We start from the raw sequence: 22,604 nt of genomic DNA, 5'->3' as shown, positions 1-22,604 counted from the left end.
CTTTTATCAATATATTCGCCTTTATTTATGCCACAAAAATGAAACGCTAATTAGCTGATAATGTGGCTTTGCTAAAGAACTAGAAATTACATGATAATCTGGACAAGACTGCCGAATCGAGGCAAAGGTAAGAATCTCTGAAATTAACTAATGTTAGATAAATGTAGTAATGAATAAATTGGCTACATCTCTATAAATTGGCAATTCTGTGAACTGTCTTGTGCAAGTTAAAAATGGACAAAATACCTGTTAGCAAAGGTGTCAATTAGAGATGATGAGCAGGAGCCTGCAGGGATTTGTTTTGATGCTAATTAATATTTTCGAATCTGAGAGTAAATATAGCTGAATATATTGATGTCACCTTGTCCGACATAAATGTACATGGTTATCAAAACGTCACACCAGGGTAAGCCTACAGGAAGCACAGCCCTTATTTTAAGTGTTTCTAAAAATAAAAAAAACTATGGGTAGAATGAATGGTGGAAAAATTATTGGAACCATTTCCCTGTTTGACCGCTAGGTTTTATGGGTATTATGACACCTCCACCGAGGGAGTCTATACATGTCCTCAAAGATGGAAGGGAAGCGAGATCAGGTGGGACCATTCTAGCCCACGAGAGGGCAGATACGTGTGTGAGCATGCCATAGAGATAGAGGACTCGTTTTTGTATCTGTGCCATTATAGCGTCTGTAACACATGGGCAGTGCCATTAAGACTATCTCCATTTTAAAGTAGTACATTTTTTTCTTCATTGGCTGATTGCTCCCAACTTGTAGAAATCCCCATCCAGTGGACAACTTTAAAATGGTGGAAGCCCTCAATGGCATTGTCCACTTGGATTTTAATCAAATATGAGGTTAAAGTGCAGACTGTCAGCTATAATTTGAGGGTATTTCCATCCATATCGGGCGAACTGTTTAGAAATTACAGCACTTTTTGTACATAGTCCCCCACGTTTTAGGGGAGCAAAAGTATTGGGACAAATTCACTTATGTGTATTTAAGTATTCAAAAGTTAGGTATTTGTTCCGGTAGCATGCAATGACTATATCAAGCTTGTGACTCAACAAATGTGTTGGATGCATTTGCTGTTTGTTTTGGTTGTGTTTCAGATTATTTTGTGTCCAATAGAAATGAATGCTAAATAATGTACTGTACTGGATTAAAAATCCAAACTTGGAGTATAGAGCCAAAAGAAGAACAAATGCTTCACTGTCGGAGGGCACTGTATATCAGTGGTGGGAAAAGTACCCAATTGTCATACTTGAGTAAAAGTAAAGATACCTAGAAATACTGTGACTCGAGTAAGAGAAAGTCCTCCAGTAAAATACTACTTGAATAAAAATATAAAAGTATTTGGATTTAAATATACTTAATAAGTATCAAAAGTAAATGTAATTGCAAAAATATACTTAAGTATCAAAAGTAAAAGTATAAATTATTTCAAAGTGCTTATATTAAGCAAACCAGACAGCACCATTATATATATATATATATATATATATATATATATATATATATATATATATATATAACATATATATATATATATATATAACATATATATATATATATATATATATAACATATATATATATATATATATAACATATAGCCAGGGGCACACTACATGTAACAGTACTTTTGGGTGGCAGTGAAAATGTATGGAGTAAAAAGTACATTATTTTCTTTAGGAATGTTGTGAAGTAAAAGTTGTCAAAAATATCAACCGTAAAGTACAGATACTACTTAAGTACTTTACACCCATTGTTGAATATGCAGCCCCTCATGAGCTACATGTTTCCCATAAGGACATAAACTACGCCCATTAGATGTTCAGCAAATTACTCGTTTTGTCCCGCACCAAACATATTATTTTTCGGTGACCATTTTTTGATTATTATATTTTTTTCACTGTCGGATCAAGCATAAATCGTATTTTATGGTCAATCTGGCTTCTGTATTGGCCCTACAGCATTTACGGAGATGCGTCCTTTGCAGAAGTCAGGTAAATCATACTTATTGCGACTCGTGGATGTATTTTCAGCATACCCCTATCTATCGTGAAGGAAGTTGTCAAGGAAGGGATTTTCTGTTTATACAGGACGTATCGCCTCCACCTACGGTCAAACAATTATCTCAATGTGGAGCTACATGTATATAGAGCCATCCGCATCATTCGTGGGGGGCGACATGTTTACTGTTGCCTTGTAACTATGGAGCTTTGATTAATAAGAAGACCCTCTAAAAAAAAAAAACGGGTGTGGTAGCTCACCAAACTCAACACAGAGATGTATTATGCAATGATTAATAGAACATTGCATTGTATTACTGTGCTAATAGATCAGCCTCCACTACATTACTTTGTAATGTCATATTAAGATAGTATGGGTTAAAATACGTGCACTATTTGTATTCTTACTTTATGGGGTTTTCACAAGGCAAATAGTCACAAAATGTCTGTCTTAGCATGTCAAACATCCCAGTGCTTTTCCTATTGATTATTTCCCCACACTCTAGAAGGCTCTGCATGGTTACTGTGATACAGTCTCTGCAGAAGTCAACGCATTCATACTTCTTGCAATTCGTGGAGCAGAGCAGCGCTGTTGTCAAGGAAGTGAGTTTGTGTTTATGCAGGTCCTCCCGTCCACACCTAGCGTCACCCACTCATGTCAATGCAGAGCTATTGACAACAATTCACTAGCTTCGATTGCAGTCTGAGACCAATGTGTCCCAGGGGGAAGACTATACATTTTCACCACTAGTTTTCCTTCTCTATCAATAAGATGAGCATTTCAGTGACATGCATTTTGTTCTGGATGTTACATCAGGTTGACAAAGAAAATCTTATTTGATAGTCACCGTGTCTATGATTTTCAAATCGACAGATGAGAATTTAATCTAACCTTGTCTTCATTAGGGTGGTTGTGGTCCCCAGATACCCAAACAAGTAAATCCTGAACAAACACCAGATATTTACCCACTCATCTGTCAAGTAAACAAGCCCTCTGTGTTTATAGTTTAATAAAGGCGTAAAAACCTCCACCACCCCATTTTAATAGTAGGAATACAACCGAATTGGCACAGCTATTAAAGCTGTCTGTAACCTTATTCTAGTGTCTATGGAGCCCTTTCCAACCTGCCCTAATTTTAGCTTTACTCCTACTGTGTCTGAGCTGACCAAGTCATACAACAGTGGAGAGGGTAATGGCAGCAGGTTGTCACCCTTCTAACAGTGGGAAGGGCTGTTTTATAGGCTAGTGCATACAGTATGCGCCGGGTGCCTGCTCACAGCTTTCAATGATTTATTCATGTCTAGGACTATACTGGAGGTGAGTGAGTGCAGCTTTGTTCAATTGGTTTTGTACTGACTTACCATCAATTCTCAATGGTCTTCGGTGCATGTATACATTATAGAGCAACATTTATTATTACATTTGCTGCTTGAAATAACTTGACAATGCATAAATATGCTTGATATCAATCCCTGTGCTAGACGTCGACCCTTGGGCAGGAAAAAAAAAAGAGGAAAAAAAGGCATTGCAAATGAATATCATAAAAAAAGGGTTATTTATTGCTCAGAGAATTTCCTCAACGATGGCTCCATTTCACCAGCCTTGGCTGCAACACTGAGCTAGGTCCTCCAGATGTTGGCTTAATTATCTGTTAATAATCTCACTGTCAGTATGGAGATCCTTAATGCCATGACCGGACACCTAACAGGCTCCTTCACATCGCAGATATTAAGCGATCCATTTAAAACGGTTTCTGGCAACTAACTCCCACAGGCTCTAGATGAGACATGGGGCAGGTGGTTAGATTTTTCTTGCGGTAAATTGCTTTATTGTTATTGGAAAGGAAAAATATGACAGTGGAGGAAGGAACTGTGTGGCATTGGGTGAGATGAGGTTGGTGGGAGGTTAATGTAGCAGACAAATTACCCTATAAAACCTGGATTGAGATGAATAGCACCAACCAAAGACCAAATTAGATAATGCCAAGTATAAAACCCACATCCCCACCAATAGCAAAATAAACCACTATCTGCTTACACTGACATCTGAGGTAGGACTATACTTAGTGTTAATGAAAAATAATAATTTTATCATAAGTTTAAACATCATGAAAGAGGCCATCCAAAGCGGTTCGGTGATGGACAGAGAAAGAGAAACCCAGAGGACCCTCATCCATTTCAAAGGACTCCTTGTGATCTGAAAAAGCACATATTTTGGTGTAAACATTTATTGGTTTCAAACTGAAATAAAAATGACTTGCACCAGCACTGAACAGTCTTTCAGAATCAACACATTTTTATCTTTGGAGAGAAATAAAAAGGATATATATATATATATATATCGTACCAGTCAAAAGTTATGGTACCAGTCAAAAGTTTGGACACATACTCATTCCAGGGTTTTTCTTTATTTTTTGCTATTTTCTACATAGTTTGTCTTCACTATTATTCTACTATGAAATAACACATGGAATCATGTAACAAAAAAAAGCGAGATTATTCAAAGTAGCCACACTTTGCCTCGACAGCTTTGCACACTCTTGGGATTCTCTCATTCAGCTTCGTGAGTTAGGTACCTGGAATGCATTTCAATTAACAGGTGTGCCTTGTTAAAGTTAATTTGTGGAATTTCTTTCCCTCTTAATGCGTCTGAGCCAATCAGTTGTGTTGTGACAAGTCAGGGGTAGTATACAGAAGATAACCCTATTTGGTAAAAGACCAAGTCCATATTATGTCAAGAACAGCTCAAATAAGCAAAGAGAAATGACACTCCATTACTTTAAGACATGAAAGTCAGTCAATACAAAACATTTCCTTCAAGTGCAGTCGCAAAAATCATCAAGCGCTATGATGAAACTGGCTCTCATGAGGACCGCCACAGGAAAGGAAGACCCACAGTTACCTCTGCTGCAGGAGATACGTTCACTAGAGTTACCAGCCTCAGAAATTTCAGCCCAAATAAATGCGTCAGAATTCAAGTAACAGACATCTCAACATCAACTGTTCAGAGGAGACTCCACGAATCAGGCCTTCATGGTTGAATTGCTGCAAAGAAACCACTACTAAAGGACACCAATAAGAAAAGACTTGCTTGGGCGAAGAAACCCGAACAATGGACATTAGACTGGTGGAAATCTGTCCTTTGGTCTGGAGTCTAAATGTGAGATTTTTGGTTCCAAATGCCGTGTCTTTGTGAAACACAAAGTAGGTGAACGAATGATCTCCACATGAGTGGTTCCCACCGTGATGCATGGAGGTGGTGTGATGGTGTGGGGGTGCTTAGCTGGTGACACTTTTGGTGATTTATTTAGAATTCAAGGCACACAACCAGCATGGCTACCACAGCATTCTGCAGCAATATGCCATCCCATCTGGTTTTGTGCTTAATGGAACCATCATTTGTTTTTCAAAAGGACAATGACCCAACACACCTCCAGGCTGTGTAAGGGCTAATTGACCAAGGAGAGTGATGGAGTGCTGCATCAGATGACCTGCCCTCCACAATCACCCGACCTCAACCCAATTGAGATGGTTTGGGATTAGTTGGACCACAGAGTGAAGGAAAAGCAGCCAACAAGTGCTCAGCATCTGTGGAAACTCAAACTGTTGGAAAAGCAATCCAGGTGAAGCTCGTTGAGAATGCAAAGCTTTCATCAAGGCAAAGGGTGGCTATTTTGAAGAAACTAAAATATATTTTGATTTGTTTAACACTTTTTTGGTTACTACATGATTCCATGTATTATTTCATAGTTTTGATGTCTTCAATATTATTCTACAATGTAAAAAATAGTAAAAAGAAAATAAAGAAAAACCCTTGAATGAGTAGGTGTCATTTATCAGTTGTATAAATGTGCAAACTGTCTTTTTTCCCCAGTGACCCAGTAGGTATATAATTTAAAAAGACCTAATGAAAGATTTTAAACCATTGGCCTTGTAGGAGGAGGAGAAAGAGGGAGAACAGTGGTGGAGAGGCCATCCAAGCAGAGGATTGCTAAAATATGCAGTGGAGGAGTGTCATTTTTATCTCGACTTTTAAATTAAGTTAAAAACTAGGCGTGTCAAACAAAAGCCTTTCTTTGCTGCACTCATCTGTGCCCGCCTGTGACCAACACATACAGACCATTCACTGTGAAATGACAAGTGATTGAGATATTTAGTTACCAATCCTATATAAATAATTTACAAGGTGCAGGTCTTTTCATTTAACAATATACTGACTGGGGTGTCATTTTGTGTTTCTTGGAGAATAAATCAGTAGACTCTCAAGAGAAAGGCACAAGAGACCCATTGTGTAGCTAAGGGCGACTCCATGATGTACTGGCCACAATATGGGGCTGGTGGCAGGGTGGCCGATAATCAGTTACCCTGGGGTGTGGGGAGGCTTTGGTTGTGTTAAACGGATCCAGGACAGACACTGCAACTGGGCTGGGGGAATAATAATGAGCTTTGGGTCTGACTCAAGATGAACAACTATAAAACAAATTAAAAAGTAAAACAAAAATACAGACTGCCCTTTTGATATGTTCCGGCTGGTTCTCAAAACAGAGTGCAGACGGTTTTATAATATTTGGAACTTCAATAATCATGGTTTTTAAATATTCGTACACGTTGGATCAGTGTTACGTTTCGCTCTTTCATCAAATCGTTAGTAAGAACATTACAAAATACAACACATTCCCCCGAAGCAAGTCTCTAGTGGAAAAACAACCCTTTACAACAAGCCAACTTAATGAGTGGGGCTGGGGGGAGTGATGGCAACAGGAAGTGACTGGCGGTGCTGGTGAGGGGTGAAAGGTCAAGCCAGGGGTCCTTAGCGCCCTCTACTGGGAGCTGGCCCTCTCCAGCGGGTGTCTGTGGCCCCTGCTCATAGTGAGTCTGAAGGAGGCTTGGGGGCCATTGTGGTGGAGGAGGGCGTCCTGCGCAGTGTATCCGGAGGGGAACATGGCCAGGATGGTGTAGACGAAGGCTGGGTCAGCAGGGACTTGGGTGGGGGTCACTGTTAGCCCCCCGACTGCCAATCTCGGAGGCTGTGGTGCTCTGGGAGCCATCCGACTACAGCCCCGGCTCTGGAGAGCTCACCCAGCAGAGAGTCCGCCTCGGTCCTGCTGATCTCACCCGGCAGGTCAGTCACCTCCAGGACATGCCCACTCACTGTCACAGACAGAGCAGCGAGAGACAGAGCAGCGAGAGGGGGGAGCAAGAGAGAAACTGTCAAAGCCAACTTGGAGACAACCTTAGGTCCATGACCTAATTAGTTAACGTAGTACAGACTAACCCTAGCGTCCTTTGCAATCAGTTTTGTTCTATGTACAAATCTGTGGGAATTCAAATCAAAGAAAAATATAAGATAGATCTAAGAGTGAGATATGAGGGGGGGGTTTTTAGGCTTGGAGGTCCACATCTCTGTCCTCTAACAGACAGAGGGTGTTCCCTACCATTACCTGGATCACCTACACTGAGATCTGTAGACAGAGCTTTCCTTGTCTGCTTCCTCCCTCTGCCCCCTCCACCGCTGTGCCGCATCCCCATGGGTATCTGGGGGCAGAAAGAAGGACAAGAGCATGTTCAGATTACCATCTCTCGCAACTATACTTTCTTTGGACTCCAGCTTAAGGTATCGGAATGATATTGATTCAATTGGAAGACAAATGAGGAACAAAAGAATCAGAGACCAATGTTTGACTTCATCTTTTGTTTTATTTGCACAGTACTAAAGAGATGTTATGTTTCCAGGATTTGCCAAGCATTTCAGAAGGGTATATCGAAATCCCCACATAATTCCTCCTATAAACAATAGGTAGCTTCAACTTAAGTGGATGATCTGTCTTGTGTAGACTCACCTGATGGTTGGGGACCATGGGTGGAGCGTGTAGAGGAGGACGGATCTGGGGGTTGTACTGGAGGGTCTGCCCTAGTAACGGGTACCGCGCATCTCCTGGGAAACACAGAGATGACAACACGCTTAGTTTGGCTCAATTTCATTAGGGTTACAATTTTCCATAAAGATGGAGCAACTGAGCTGTCCTCAGGGACCCTGAGCATTCCACACATTTGTTGAATTTAGTATTAGCACACCTGATTCTTCTAGTCAACTAATGACAGCAAGCCCTTGGGATATCATATTCCTATATAATTGGAATATATTAAATATGTAGAAATATCTGGTTGAAGGTCCCCCAGGACTGGGTAGAAAAACACTGGGTGTCTCCCTCACCTTGCCCTGGCATAAAGGGTCTGGAGAACTGGGGCATCATGGGTACGGGGGCGAGGCCTGGACGGATGCTCTTCACATTGGTTAGGTGGTGTGGGTGGGAGGGAGTTGGCGACTGGGCGGGGGAAGTTGAGGGACTGCCCAGCTGGGGAATGCTCTGTACAGACAGTTGGAGAGGAGGGGAGGGTTAGTGGGTGAACACAGACCTCACAGACACCATTACATTTAGTCTCAGGGATACTCCCTTCTTAGAAAATTACAGACCATGGTCACGACTGTCCACGTCATCAAACCAAACCTCATTACTACATTTACACTCAGCATGTGATACTGATAAATATATATATTTTAATTAAATTGTTTTTGTTTATATATATATTTTTATCTGCAGGTTCTCGCTGGGTCCCTGCACTCACCTGTGAGGTGTCTAGGGTGGAGAGCTCTGTGGATTTCTGTCCTCTCGTGTGGTCCAGACTGTAGTACTTGCTGTGTTTCCACTGCGGGGGCGAGTGAGGCCGTGGTTGCTGGCCGGGGGGCAACGTCAGCTGCATCATCACCATACCACCGCCTGGGGGAGGGGGAACGCCTAGGGGGGCACAAAGACACCAAGAACAGACATTAAAATCTCATATTAAATTCAATAAACGTTTATTTATCCCCTCAGGGGCAATTAAAGATTTAATGTGTATAAACATCTTGTCTGCCTGTTAACATGAGAATTCCAGTATGTTCATCCTGTGTGTGTAGCAGGTTTACCTTAAAGATATTTATCAAGTTCAATAGGATCAGCGTATGTCAGTGTGACTTAAATTATTTCCTTCTGTTTGTATTTCATTAGTGCATTATGAAGAAAAATAAAATGTCCACGTTTGCTGTCTCACCGTTAGAATCCTTTGTAATCTATGTGTGTGACATTAAATGAGTGGAGGTTAACATGTTATTAGTAACTAAATTCCATGTTTGAACAAAGTGTTTGTTGATATGCGTATTATTCTTGTCTGGTCGCGACTTTCCAAGGACAGCGCCGACCACTAATACATAATCATATCTAAAACCTTCAGCCGTCAAGCATCCATTTAAAGTTGTTTGCCCAACAATGAAGGGTTAGTGAATTTACTAGACCTGCACTTGGCCTTATTAAAAGAAGAGTTCTGACTGCACTTAGCCTGTCTAATTATTTTTGACAGGGGTTTAAAAGTAAACAGTGTCTATATAATGCTCTTATCCTGACAGGGTGTAAACCACTGTATATGGCTAACTCATGCATGAAGAAAAAAAGTCTTCAAAGTGTGCCAAAAAAGCTGTACTTGTAATAGAAAACCAGGCAAAATATTAAATCTTTAGGCCCGTCTTGGTGCAATATGATGCAGTTTATTGGGATTTAATTGCAAATGAAGAGGCCACAGAGAAACAAAGTTGACCATAGAGCAGCTTAAGGACCAAAACACAATTCCATATTTGAACAAAATTATAATGGCATTCTCTTTCTTTAAAGGACTTATCTAACTCCTTGTAAGCTGTTTCATATGAACATTTTGAATGATGCATCCTGTACACTGTTACCTTTATACACATGGTTTAGGAATGCACTCGTATCTATACTGAACAAAATAATAAACGTAACATGTAACAATTTAAGATTTTACTGAGTTCGTTCATAGAAGGAAATCAGTCAATTGAAATAAATTAGGCCCTAATATATGAATTTCACATGACTGTGCGGGCATCAACCACCAGGCCCAGTCAATCAGAATGAGTTTTCCCCACAAATGGCTTTATTACAAACAAAAAATATCCTCAGCAGAACTTTCCCCCCGCAGGTGAAGGAGCCGGATGTGGAAGTCTTGGGCTGGCCTGTTTACGTGGTCTGCAGTTGTGCCAGATTCTCTAAAATTACGTTGGAGGCGGCTTATGGAAGCGAAATGAACATTACATTCTCTGGCAACAGCTTTGGTGGACATTCCTGCCTGCAGTCAGCATGCCAATTGTACACTCCTTCAAAAATGGACACATCTGTGGTATTGTGTTACAAAACTGCACATTTTAGAGTTGCCTTAATGTCCACAACACAAGGTGCACCTGTGTAGCGAGTATCAGCTTCTTGATATGACACACCTGTCAGGTGGATGGATTATCTTGGCAAAGGAGAAATGCTCACTAACAGGGATATAAACAGATTTGTGCACAAAATTTTAGAGACATTTCTGGGATCTTTTATTTCAGCTCATTGAACATGGGACCAACACTTTACATGTTGTGTTTTATTTTGGTTTAGTATATATTCTTGGATGAAGTAACTTTGATCTTGCCCACTCTGATATCTGAAAATATTCCTGCATCTCCTTTCGTTTTACTTTTAAATGATTAATTTCTTTGTCAGTGGCACATTCTTCTTGCTGTTCTAACGGCTGCAAAGACAATTATTGCCGTATGATGGAAGCCTCCACACACTATCTGTCAATGGAATCCTCACTTTTTTGGATGTAATTTATATGGAGCTGTCTATCACATTCATGTAGCTAAAGAAGTCACTTTGAACCAATGGCTTCTTGCCGCTGAAACACTTTGTGATGTGTTGCTTTGAATTTTTCTTTTCCTATCATTTATTTTGATCCATGTATGTTTATTTAATTTGATACCATAGGTCCTCGGATGGGATTGGGATGGGGGGGAGGGAGGTGTAACTTAATTTTGTATGTATGTATTCATGTTTGCTGACAATTATTATTACTAAATTAAAAAAACATTTAATCACAAAAAAAAGAAACAGAACGCAACAAAATACATATTTTAATTTGATAGTATTTGCTACAAAAAAAATGGGAATTATTTTTCACTTGGTAATCCCTGCATGTAATTAAAACATTTACCGCCTCACTTCTGAACGGAGCAAAATCTAATTTCAGGATTTGAAAGAACATTTCCCTTTCCATTTTAATTAGATATTCAAGGAGAAAAGACAAAAAGAGAGGGAGAGATGGAAAGGAGAGAGAGAGATGGGGTGACTGACGATGGCTATACTGATTTACAGGGGCTTCGCCACAGAGAGGAAATTCACATTAACTGAAATTAGAACACCCATGAAAGCCCTTACTTTCTTAAGATGGCCATAACTGGGAACAAAGCAGCAGAGGAATTACTTTTTAATTACCAGCCTATATCTGTTCAATAATTAGATCGTTAAGACTTGGAGTGTCATTTCAATTAGCACCTTAACGCTTCACAGCTAACAATCGAGGGGGGGGGGGGGGGGGGGGGGGAAGGCTGGCAGGGTGTTAAGGCGTCTACATGACTACCTTTCTTTTGTTGTTGCCACGCCGTATAATTATAGCTTTGGCCCTGGGAGATGAGTATGCTGCCTGCCTGTCTGTGCCCCCTCACCCTTTTAGAATCGATTCAATTCCATTTTGAATTGCCAGAGAATTCAGTCTGAAGTAATTTCTCCTGATGACACCTGCCTCTATTAAGTGGGTTTCTAATTCCAGGGTTTGGTGAAAGGTTATTTTAGGCTATTAGACTCCAGTGTTTCACACAGGGGGGATTGGATTGAAGAGAGTATTAAAGCACAAAAAAATAGAGGTAGCAGAAAGGTTTAAAACAGGGTGCGAAGAGAAAGTCGTACAGGGAAGCTAGTGATCTGTTGGTTTTGTTCCAGAGACGACCTATACGGCAGCTAATTTTATTGACAGTGATTGATATTTACTTCCTAGTTGAGACCTGGTTGTAATGGATGCTGTGGCTCAGGCTGGCTCTGTGCTGTGACTGGGCTGTGTACCTGAGCACTGAGGTGCCTGGTGGAGGGGCTGCTGGGAACTGCAGGGGGAGGACGGCCGAGGGAACTGCATCTGCTCTGATCCAGGAGGCGGCAAGAACCCAACAGAGGAGCTGCAGAGAGAAACACAAACACACTTTTTAAAGCTGAGCAGCAGAGGCAAAGCTCTGGCAGCGCTTCACTCACTCAATGTAATCAGAATTTGGCTCATCAGTTTAAAATGGGCTAAATTACTGAAGTGGAACACTGTACACAGGGGCATTAGAACTACCACTAATATCCTCAATCAGAAATGAGTAAAGGCTGGGAATCGCTACGGACCTAATTTTCTACCAAATCAAAACAAATCAAGGGCAATCATCATTTTTTACTGTGTCTCCGTAACCGAATTGCGGTTGCAGTGTGCAACTTTGGGTTTTCTGCTTTCCAGGCTCTTCTTTCGCTCATTTCAGTTGTGATTTAATAAGGATAAAAGCAAAGCGAAGGCAGGCAGGAGGCAGGGTGATGCGTCAGCCCAAAGCACAGAGGCAGGCAGCTGCTGCTGGAGACAGTCGGCTCTACGCTCTGCTCGGCACCCTGAGGAATAGTGTGAGTCTGCACAGCGGACCAGAGGGCTGGCATGAAGGATGGTGTAGAGAGAGCAGCTCACCACATGGGACCAGCAATGTTATATTAAGACCCAGTAGATATCTGGCCTTATAAATCATCTTGAACATGGCCTACTAAAGAAGAGGCCCCATGAGGGGGAGGGAAGAGGGAGGTGAAAAGTGACCCCTTTCTTTGCCATGCATAGCCCAGCGTGAAGCATCACAGAGACGGGCTAGTTATCGGTTAAAACTAAAAACGTCTCACTGTAAAATCAGGAATATATTAATGGTCTGTAATATTGTAATTAGTCTAAATTCAGAGAATTTGAAACATTGGGATTTCCTACTACATGGTGTTTTGTTAAACTGGGGATACATTTAGAACCGGTATTCAACAATATAATGGGTCTACAATAAGTGTAATGGGTATAGGTATTTCCATGTTAAAACAGTGTGGTGATGATGTCCAACCTAATGGTGTTCTGTTGATTGGGTGTGATAACACTGTAGTAGACCTGGACACCAGAGCCAGGCATGGGCCCCTGGTTGGACTGATTGTGGTTGGGGATGATGATAGGCTGCTGGTATGTCTGCTGTGGCACACCCTGGGAACCTTGGGGCTGCATGGATACCTGCCAAGACAGACCCAGATTACACATGGTCAACATGGGATGCCAAAAAATATACAAGATCGTTATTGTAAAAGAGAATGGTTCTTAATGACCAAGATACTTGACTAAATAAAGGATTAAATAAATATACTTTTTTTAACGTCTTAATAATGTTCATCATTGACAATTGTGTTTTGATATTATAGACTTACACTGACTTAGTGTTGGTGAAATACCAAGTACTCACCTGATAAGATGGCATGGAGGGATACTGGACCATCATGCCTTGCATCTGATTTCCCATATTGCTATGCAGGCCACTGACAGTGTTCTGACTCTGTGGCACTCCAATCATACTCGGATAGCTCTGTGGTTGATTTGGCATCACAGTTTGGTAACCTGGAGAAATAAAGAGAGCGAGTTGAAGTTGATACAATCAAAAAGTGGACACAAATGACTTGAGATTCTTAGATTTCAGCAGACAGTTCCTTGGCACAGGACAAGCTGTGTGCTTATTTATTTGAAAAGTGATAAATGAATGAAGTCAACATTAAATTGGCTCGGTGAATAAACAACCTTTAAGAGCCAAAGTAATTTCGATAGGATTTATCCTCCGCTGGTAAGATTATGGGAGACACGAAGAGAGAGAGAAAAAAACTTTTAGAGAAATTATCCTCTTTTTTTCACCGGGTAAAATACATCAGTGTCAAGGTTACCAGAGTACGTGTAAAGCTCTGAGAACGCCATTGAAAAACCCTCCAAAGCAGGCGCCCCGAGGAGAGGTATGGGGGATGGAGGGGAGAAAACTGCAGGAGGTAAAAAGGAGGAAGGGAGTGAGGTGGGGGCCTGGGCAATTTTCAATTTCTCCTGGCTTTTGGCCAGAGCGACAGCAATCAATTTGGTCCAGATGAGAAGAGAAGTGGGACAAAAGGAATGGATGGCCCCCGGCGGGGAATGAAGGAGAGGCAAGCGACGAGAGAGGCTGTTCGCTATTTTTAGTGCCATTCTCCCACCTCCACTTACAAACTGAGCATGAAGCGAATATAATATTAAACACTCTCTGCTTCGGCTGACTGAGCAGAGGAAGGAGAGGAGAAAGGAGACGCTTTGCACTATGGTACCACCCAGACCCTGAACCTGGACCTAGGGACTCAAAAGGTTTGAATTGCTTGCCTTGCTGCTTGCAGACAGTGTTGCCTGCCTGGTTAAAAAGGCACTGACTGTCAGGCGGCTATAGCAGATAAGATGAAACAGGCACGCCACCCCTCTCCTTGTTACAGCAGATGAGAAAGGCAGCAGAAGCCTCAGTTTAAGTTCAAAAGCTTAATCTTTGCTTACAAGAATAAGGGAAAGGACTAGGCTTTCTCAGATGCCTGGGGAAAGGAGTTTTCAGACGGTACTGGTGTCCTTCAACTCAGATCTACCACAACATTTTTCTTCCTCCCTCTTTTCACCAAAAAACATTTTCCTTCGGCTATATTTGACCACATGTGGAGAAGTATAGTACATTTTCAAAGACAATGTCAAGTTTCTGCTGATATTTTATGATTACAACAATTGCACATATTATGAATATAATACTTTGTCTTCATAATTGCAGTTGAGACTCTTGTACAAGCCTTTTATAGTTAACAGAATCAGCTAATAATGAGCAGTATAATATATGTTAACAGAATCAGATTTTTATTATGAAATAATTGTAGAAGTGGAGCACACAAAAAAGTTGAAGTCTGATGTACATGTCAAAACCAAAAATGAGGGCACTTTTTATGGCAGGAACATCGAGCATAAAAACAAAAATACACTGAGTCTTCACAAATATTCACAGCGAGATACATTTAAAGTCTCAGTCAAGTCATAAGGCCTTCTGATTTGATAGTCAATAATCAAGAATACCCAGAAGACAGGAGGGTTTTAACGTGTGAGTTTTACAGCAGTTTGATTGATTGCGTAATCGTTAGTGCTGAGCGATTAACCAACATTTGTTATTTTTCATTTTTTAAAACAACTATTGTCCAACATCGGTTCAATTATTTGGATTCCATTTCATTCAGGGTTTTTTTGCGAGCTCAATGCAAATTTTATCACTGCAGATTCTCTAAAGATAAATATTCTATAGTTTAGCTCAGTGTTTCCCAATCCTGGTCCTCGAGTACCCCCAACAGTACACAATTTCATTGCAACCCTTGACAGACACATTTAAAAATTTAACTAGGTAAGTCAGTTATAAGAACAAATTCTTATTTACAATGACGGCCTACCCCGGCCAAACCCTAACCCGGGCGACACTGGGCCAATTGTGCACTGCCCTATGGGACTCCCAATCACGGGCGGTTGTGATACAGCTTGGAATCGAACCAGGGTCTGTAGTGACGCCTCTAGCACTGAGATGCAGTGCCTTAGACCATTGTGCCACTTGGGAGCCTGATGATTAGTTGACAAGTTGAATCAGGTGTGCTTGTCAAGGGTTACAACATGTGTATTGTTGAGGGTACTTGAGGACCGGGGTTGAGAAACACTGGTTTACCGCAGAAAACATAGCAATTAACTACAATGACCATAATCCAGTGCACGCCTACTTATCTCTACCTGAAAATACATTATCTAACTGATTAATAGTTGGTATTCAGCAGTCAAAAGTATGCCATATTTACTTTGATGAACAAATAAAATTTATATTTTGTCAGACAGCATAGACAGCCACTCTATAGAGATGAGATGACTAAGAATTTTAAAAAGTAATCAAATAAAACAAATGTAATATACACAACTGAAATATTAAATTAAATTAAAGTAATGTGAATAAAAGATGGGATTAAGTGATAAGCAGTAATTGTTAGTCACTACCATCATGGGACTTTTAATTGTTTTATTCTGTGTTACAGCATAATGCGGGTGTGCTTCTGCTGCCTATCATTAAAAATGTCTACAAAAATTCTATAAACTGCAAACGACCTCAAAAAGCACTGATCGCTCAGCACTACTAGCGGTAGAGTGTGGTTGGCGAACAGTTCTGTCTGAAGAGGTGAGAGTGAGGGGCTGGAAAAGAGACCGGTTCACTGTGAGAATCATAGGCCTCTCAGACAGTGCCCCGGCCCCGTATCCTGAGCCTCTGGTTTTACCACGGAGGACCAATACCTGGTTCCACCCATGGAGGGTCAAGATCCACCAGTATCCAGGACAGGCCTTTCGGTTATAACCCAGTCTAGAGGACTGATATCCAGGTAGGACACCCATCTAAACACCTGACTTTGGACCCACAGGCATATAAACTTTCTGACATTTCCCTGCTGGAATTCACCATCATTTAATCATTTCCCCATTTGAAATCCCCATCCTTTTCTCCACTGCCAACCTGCATGACAGATACATGTACAAAGGCTGGCAGGTAATTAAAACAAAATTCCCCATTTCCTTTTAGAGATCAGATTGGCTTCTGGATTTCAGTGGTGCAGCGGAGCATCTGTTTCTCTAGACAGGCCAGTGAATAATGCCTCAGCGATACACAGTGGGGGGGAGGGAAACAATGCTAATAGTGTATTTGATTGGGAATTGTTATTATGGGGTAAAAGAGTAAGGCAAAACAATGGCCAAAACTGCAGAGAAAAGCATTCCAACACAGTAGTTAGCTTTTCGCTCTGCCCCAGGGGCACTGTCTAATTTCCCCTCTGCAGTTTACTTAAATTAGCCTATTGTGTACCCGCCATAAAAGCAGATAACCGGAGAGAACAAAGTGCTGAGTTTAATAGAAAAGAAGTGTGAAAAGGGAGGGAGGAGCGGTAACAGCCATCTCCCCGCAGCTTGATATAAACTGTATTAAAATAAACACACAAGGAGGTGTGGTATAGGGTATTTTACCCCCCATGTAGATATCTTTAATGCAAACCACTCCACTGATGGTATTACATATATTACACCAGAGAAATAACACACACCTGAAAGTAACACCTGTTTTTAATAGAAGAACTTGGCAGCTGAGATGGATGGTTGAGTTACTGGTTCAGCCTGTGCTAGATACCTACCTGTCTGTTGTGTGGGCGGGGGCATTGGCTGACTCTGTGGGGCGCTGTACTGCACTGTGCCCACAGGCCTGTACTGCTGGTTGGACAGGGGGTACTGGCCTGGTGCACAGTAACATGCTGACATCTGTAGGCAGAGATAGAGCAGTCTAAAATGGCATACCATTAATACCAACACAGCTATCCATCTCTCTGAGGTCTCTGAACATACAGTACAGTACCTCTGCTGGTGTGTGGCATAGTTACCAAGTGCCATTTAAATGCTATTTTAAGTAGAGAGAGAAAGTATTTATGAACAAATGTATTGTACATGTCTCTCAGATAGTAATGATGGAACATTACAATCATGTAGTTGAGGGAACAAAGATACTGGCCAAGCATTGATTAAGATAGTCAGTTAGATGGAACAAAAGTATATTAGTACTAATGTAACAGAATAGTGTAAAATCAGGTTAGGCTCAGATGTACAGAAACTACCTGCTGCATGGGCTGCTGCATGTAGCCCTGTTGCTGCATGACCGGCTGGTTTACAGGCGGAGGGGCGGGGGTGTTGTAGGCCTGGGGGGCAGGGACGGGCTGGACTGGAGGGGCCACCATGTAGCCCTGCTGCTGCGGGGGGGTCTGGAGCACGACGGAGGAGGGGTACATGGCAATGTGGGTGTCCCGACCTGGGCCCTCCCCAGAGGCCTGCCGGGTCAAGCTCATGTGGCTGAAGTGGGCTCCCAGGTTGTTTTGCTGTGGGAGCACACAGAAACGTGTTAAATTGATACATTATATGTCTTTTATATATTTATTAATATAATGTGAGTTCAGGAATGGCTCTACTTGAACTACAACAGAACCTTGTATATAATTAATAATATATCATACTTTTATATAGCGATTTTCTGAAACCCAAAGACTTCTATAGAAAACTATAGGCTAGTACTACCGAACTACTACTGCTGGCTCCTTGTGTCGTCACAGTGTTCGCCGAACAGCCTACAGCAATTCAGTTGGATACAGCGAACCATGCAAAGCAAAAATCCGAAGGCCCTAACACTGAATTCCTCCTGACCTGTTTAAGTGTGGTTTGGTTTACTTTACAGGGTGGCGGGTGGTTATGGACTTTCAGCATTGCTATTCATAGAACATCAAATTCCATCATCTGCTGTGAAATTAATTATTCAAAGCAGCCTTCCACAAATGTAAAAATGTAATTAGTCATTAAGGGATGTTTATTGGTAGAGGGAGGTCAGGAAAGAGGTTAACGGAACACATGATTTGCATCAATGGATGGAGTGTGGTAGAAATACACAACACATGAAAATAAAACTGATTCCATTTAGCATTAATTGGCATATTAAGTCTTACTAAGGGGGAAAAACACTAACCATTAACTAACTGCATTCGATTAGCCTCGAGAAGTAACGCTAAGCAATGCCTGACACTAGTTAATTAAAGGAACTTTAGCAAATTTGAAATTCTGTCCTTGTGTGTATTATTTCATGAACATTAGCCTAAATGTTACATTCAGATCTTAATGTGGGCATATAGCAAGAACAGAACATTAGCTCCATTAATTTTGCTGTAGAGAATTTCTATATTTTATTAATCACAGTCATCTATCATATAGCTGGCAAATGACCCTATAATATTCCCAATTCGCAGTCTCAGGCACCTACAGTAGCAAACACCAGTTTGGCTCTGTACTAAGTTCACTATGCATTTACAAAAGTTAAACAGATTTTTTGGCTCTGTACTAAATTCACTACACATTTACAGATTTTTTAAAACAAGCCATAAGAGGGAAGATGGGATAGAACCCAAATATTGAGGTTGAAGGAAGAGTTGAATGAAGGAAGAGTAAAGAGATGAAAGTCAAGTACCACAGTGTATTGTTGGTTAGGGGAGACGGAGAGCAGCTGAGGTGGGTAAGAGACAGATGAGTACTGGACAGGCTGAGGAGAAGGCTGGAGGGGCCGGACCGGCTGAGGAAGCGATAGAACAGACTGAGAAGAGGAGGAGAGGAAAAGAGGTAGAGGAAAGGAAAGAAGGCAGAGGAGGAGAGGAAAAGAGGCAGAGGAGGAGAGGAAAAGAGGCAGAGGAGGAGAGGAAAAGAGGCAGAGGAGGAGAGGAAAAGAGGCAGAGGAGAAGAGGAAAAGAGGCAGAGGAGAAGAGGAAAAGAGGCAGAGGAGAAGAGGAAAAGAGGCAGAGGAGAAGAGGAAAAGAGGCAGAGGAGGAGAGGAAAAGAGGCAGAGGAGGAGAGGAAAAGGGGTAGAGGAGAATAAAAGAGGTAGAGGAGAATAAAAGAGGTAGAGGAGAATAAAAGAGGTAGAGGAGAATAAAAGAGGTAGAGAAGAATAAATAAGGTAGAGAAGAATAAATAAGGTAGAGGAGAATAAAAGAGGTAGAGGAGAATAAAAGAGGTAGAGGAGAGAAAAAGAGGTAGAGGAGGAGAGAAGTACAGGAGAGGAGAAGAGGAGAAGAGGAGAAGCGTTAGAGGGCAATGGGTTTAGTCAAAGACATTAGGCAGAAGATGCAAACACTGCAAGAAGAGAAAGCATTGCCATCTCATAAACAAAATAATTACAGTAGGGGAAAAGGATATTAGTTTAGTGCTAGCTCCTGGGGAAATACAACTAAACAGTAATGAAGTTAATTAAGACAAAGAGCTCAGTCAATAGATGACCATGGATATGAATATCCTCTATCCTCTACCAAGGTTGACTGGTGGAAATCAATTACAAGACATAAATATGAACACCATGGGACAGCTCTTAGTTCAATATAAATATCCTCCAATTTGCAAACCCCTCATCCCCTGTGTCTATAATGATGTCTTTATTAGAAAGGGACATTGCTGCTTCGCGTCATCGGAAAGTCATCCTTGTCCGACCCCTGGGTTGTGCACCCACACTATCAGAGGTCAACTCATTTTCCTGCCCTGGTATTTTCACTAATGAAGCTCAACCCCTCCGGCTCCGTTTTTTTTTAAGGACCTCTCCATGACAGGTTGTGTTGATGGGGATCTTGCTATTAGAGATTGCTATTCCTACAACCGAGGGACTGTATAATTCTAACGATTACCGTTTGGGCTGTGTGCTGCACCAGGGTCACAGTGTTTAGCCGACACTCTGAACTCAATTCATTTACTCTTGACAGGGGTGGCGACTAAGGAGAACGGCAGGTTGCAAAATTTCCTCAATGAATTACACCGTACGAATGTCAAGCACCGCCGTGGTAATGTTTTGAAATGGGGGCCATGTCAATCACCAGGGTGTTTTAGGATGACTGAGTAAGCATCAGTTGTTTTCCTACTTTCCCTTGCCCTGCTAGGGGTTAAACAAACACGTTATGGTTTGTAATGTGTAGATGTTATGAATACGCCGGTGACATCTACATTTTCTCCTAGGCTTCAATTGAATTGAATTACATTTCAAATTAAATTCAGTGCCCTGCTAAAGGGTGTTAGCGGACCTGTGAGAGGACGTGGTTGTGATTGGTGAGCTGGTGTTGGTGGCGGCCAGGAGGGTGTGGAGGAGGGAGCATGGGCTGCTGGGTCCTGCCCTGCTGATTATGATGCTGATGATGTTGATGCTGAGGAGCCATGCTGTGGTTGGGGTTGTACACCACAGCACTGCCATCCGGGTTCACAAAGGGCTGGCCTGTAGGTAGAGAGGAGAGGGGCAGGGCTGAAACACACGAGAAAACCACCAGCACTGGTATCTCTATTAACACATTAATGATCATAATTTTTAGCATTATAATCAACACGAACCATCTTTTTAAATCACATCAATCATTATTGTCAACATTCTCTTAATCCCTATTGACATTGGCCCCATTATCAACATTAAACATATTCTTCAACGCTTTGATACGAATTTGCCAAATTGCTAGGTATCCAGAAATGTAATTTGGCTAGCATTATCCTTACAGCAGTTGTAGACAGTATAGTGTCCAAAGGGCTTCATTTACATAGCCTATTTCTGAATTCACACAGTGAAGTGAGTAAATATTTATAAGAAATGTGTACCTTTGCATGAGCAGGAAAAAGTCGAAGAATATTGTGTGCGGAGGCACCTTGTGTAGAGAGAATATGAAAGAAACATCTAGGATAGATTTCTGCTCTCATTCTTTCCTAGGGCTCATTTCTCTTCTGAATCGCTGGTGAAAAATGCATTGATGGTTCTATGGGGGTTTACTGTGAAATAGTCTGGCTCCGAATGCCGAATATCCTTTTGTGAAGGTATTTTTTAATGCAGAAAGGAGGTTATTGCCACGGAGCAGTGCAGAGACACTCAGCTCCAGTGTATGACTTATATATCACATTACCTGGTAAAATCTTGGGTGTTTATTCCTTACATTTGTATTCTACACACATCTAATGAAGTGCCTGTTGGTAATATACATTATCATAAGGATCACACTCCACAGACATGTTTGCTTTGTGAGCTCTACAGTTACTCATATACTACGAGGATTAGAGAGGGTTTGGCCATGGTCTTATTTTACTAAATCTAATATCGGTGAGTATCTACTATAGTTAGCATTTTTCCTACACATTTAGAGTCATAATAAATCGAGAAGAAAATATATAGGCTTTACATTTGCACTCTGGGCTCATTTGCCAGTGGTGAGAGGATAGGTTTTCCTCGATTTTTTGCACGTGTGACGCCCACATGGACCTGAAAATAACTCCTCTTGAGTTTTGAACTATCTGGTGGCTAAATTAATTCCTGGGTGCTACACAAGACATTTTCCAAGTCCTTAAGAAAGGTCAATAAGCAATTACACACCCCTGGCTGGCTCTTGAAAAACATATTAGTGCCAGCTCCATATACCCAGGCTTATCAGCCAGACCCATGCATATTTAAGAACTAACCTTCTCTACGTCGGCCGCTGAACGAGCAGACTGAAGAGGAATGCATTATACATCAGAGCGCCGACTTAGACTCTCCAGTTTTTCTATATTCAATAACACCGTACAGTATGGCGCCATTATCCCTTGTCTCAGCAACACTTTAGGGAATTTGTTTTGACCAACGTCGGGAAATATTGATCTTGCGAGCGCGCTATCGTTTTTCAAAGTGCTTCTTCATCTGCGGGCGGCAGAGAGACGGATCCTCATTTGAATGCAAGCCGGCTAAGACAGCGACTCCCGTGTCAAATCTAAATAATTTGAGGAAAGCGATACACATTCTGTCGGTTGGGTTTACTATTTAAAAAGGACAATCAAAGCAAGTTCTAATTTTCACCTCCCCCAAAATACTCAGCAGCATCAGAACTCAAATACATCATAAATAATGCATGAAGAAATGCCTTGTGTTCTGCTGTGGCGTTCCACCACTTTTCTTCCAGATACACCCCACACCCGAGATACACCACCCTCCCCAGCTGGCTCCAAC

General features: G+C 41.5%; 1 protein-coding gene across 1 annotated transcript in view; it reads right to left on the bottom strand.

The window, feature by feature from the left end:
- Window positions 1–3,551: 3,551 nt before the first annotated feature.
- Window positions 3,552–22,604, bottom strand: part of LOC129821177 (R3H domain-containing protein 1-like) — a 36,403-nt gene continuing 17,350 nt past the window's right edge. Inside the window, 13 exon segments of the mRNA XM_055878528.1 lie at window positions 3,552–7,019; window positions 7,022–7,165; window positions 7,456–7,549; window positions 7,855–7,949; window positions 8,229–8,382; window positions 8,642–8,811; window positions 12,001–12,110; window positions 13,056–13,216; window positions 13,443–13,594; window positions 17,218–17,341; window positions 17,692–17,949; window positions 19,083–19,205; window positions 20,674–20,861. Of these exon segments, the coding sequence (XP_055734503.1) occupies window positions 6,835–7,019; window positions 7,022–7,165; window positions 7,456–7,549; window positions 7,855–7,949; window positions 8,229–8,382; window positions 8,642–8,811; window positions 12,001–12,110; window positions 13,056–13,216; window positions 13,443–13,594; window positions 17,218–17,341; window positions 17,692–17,949; window positions 19,083–19,205; window positions 20,674–20,861 (1,958 nt within the window). The 3' untranslated portion in view covers window positions 3,552–6,834.

The sequence above is a fragment of the Salvelinus fontinalis genome, chromosome 23, assembly GCF_029448725.1.
Source record: "Salvelinus fontinalis isolate EN_2023a chromosome 23, ASM2944872v1, whole genome shotgun sequence".
Lineage (NCBI taxonomy): Eukaryota > Metazoa > Chordata > Actinopteri > Salmoniformes > Salmonidae > Salvelinus > Salvelinus fontinalis.
This window is presented reverse-complemented; position numbering and strand designations above follow the sequence as displayed.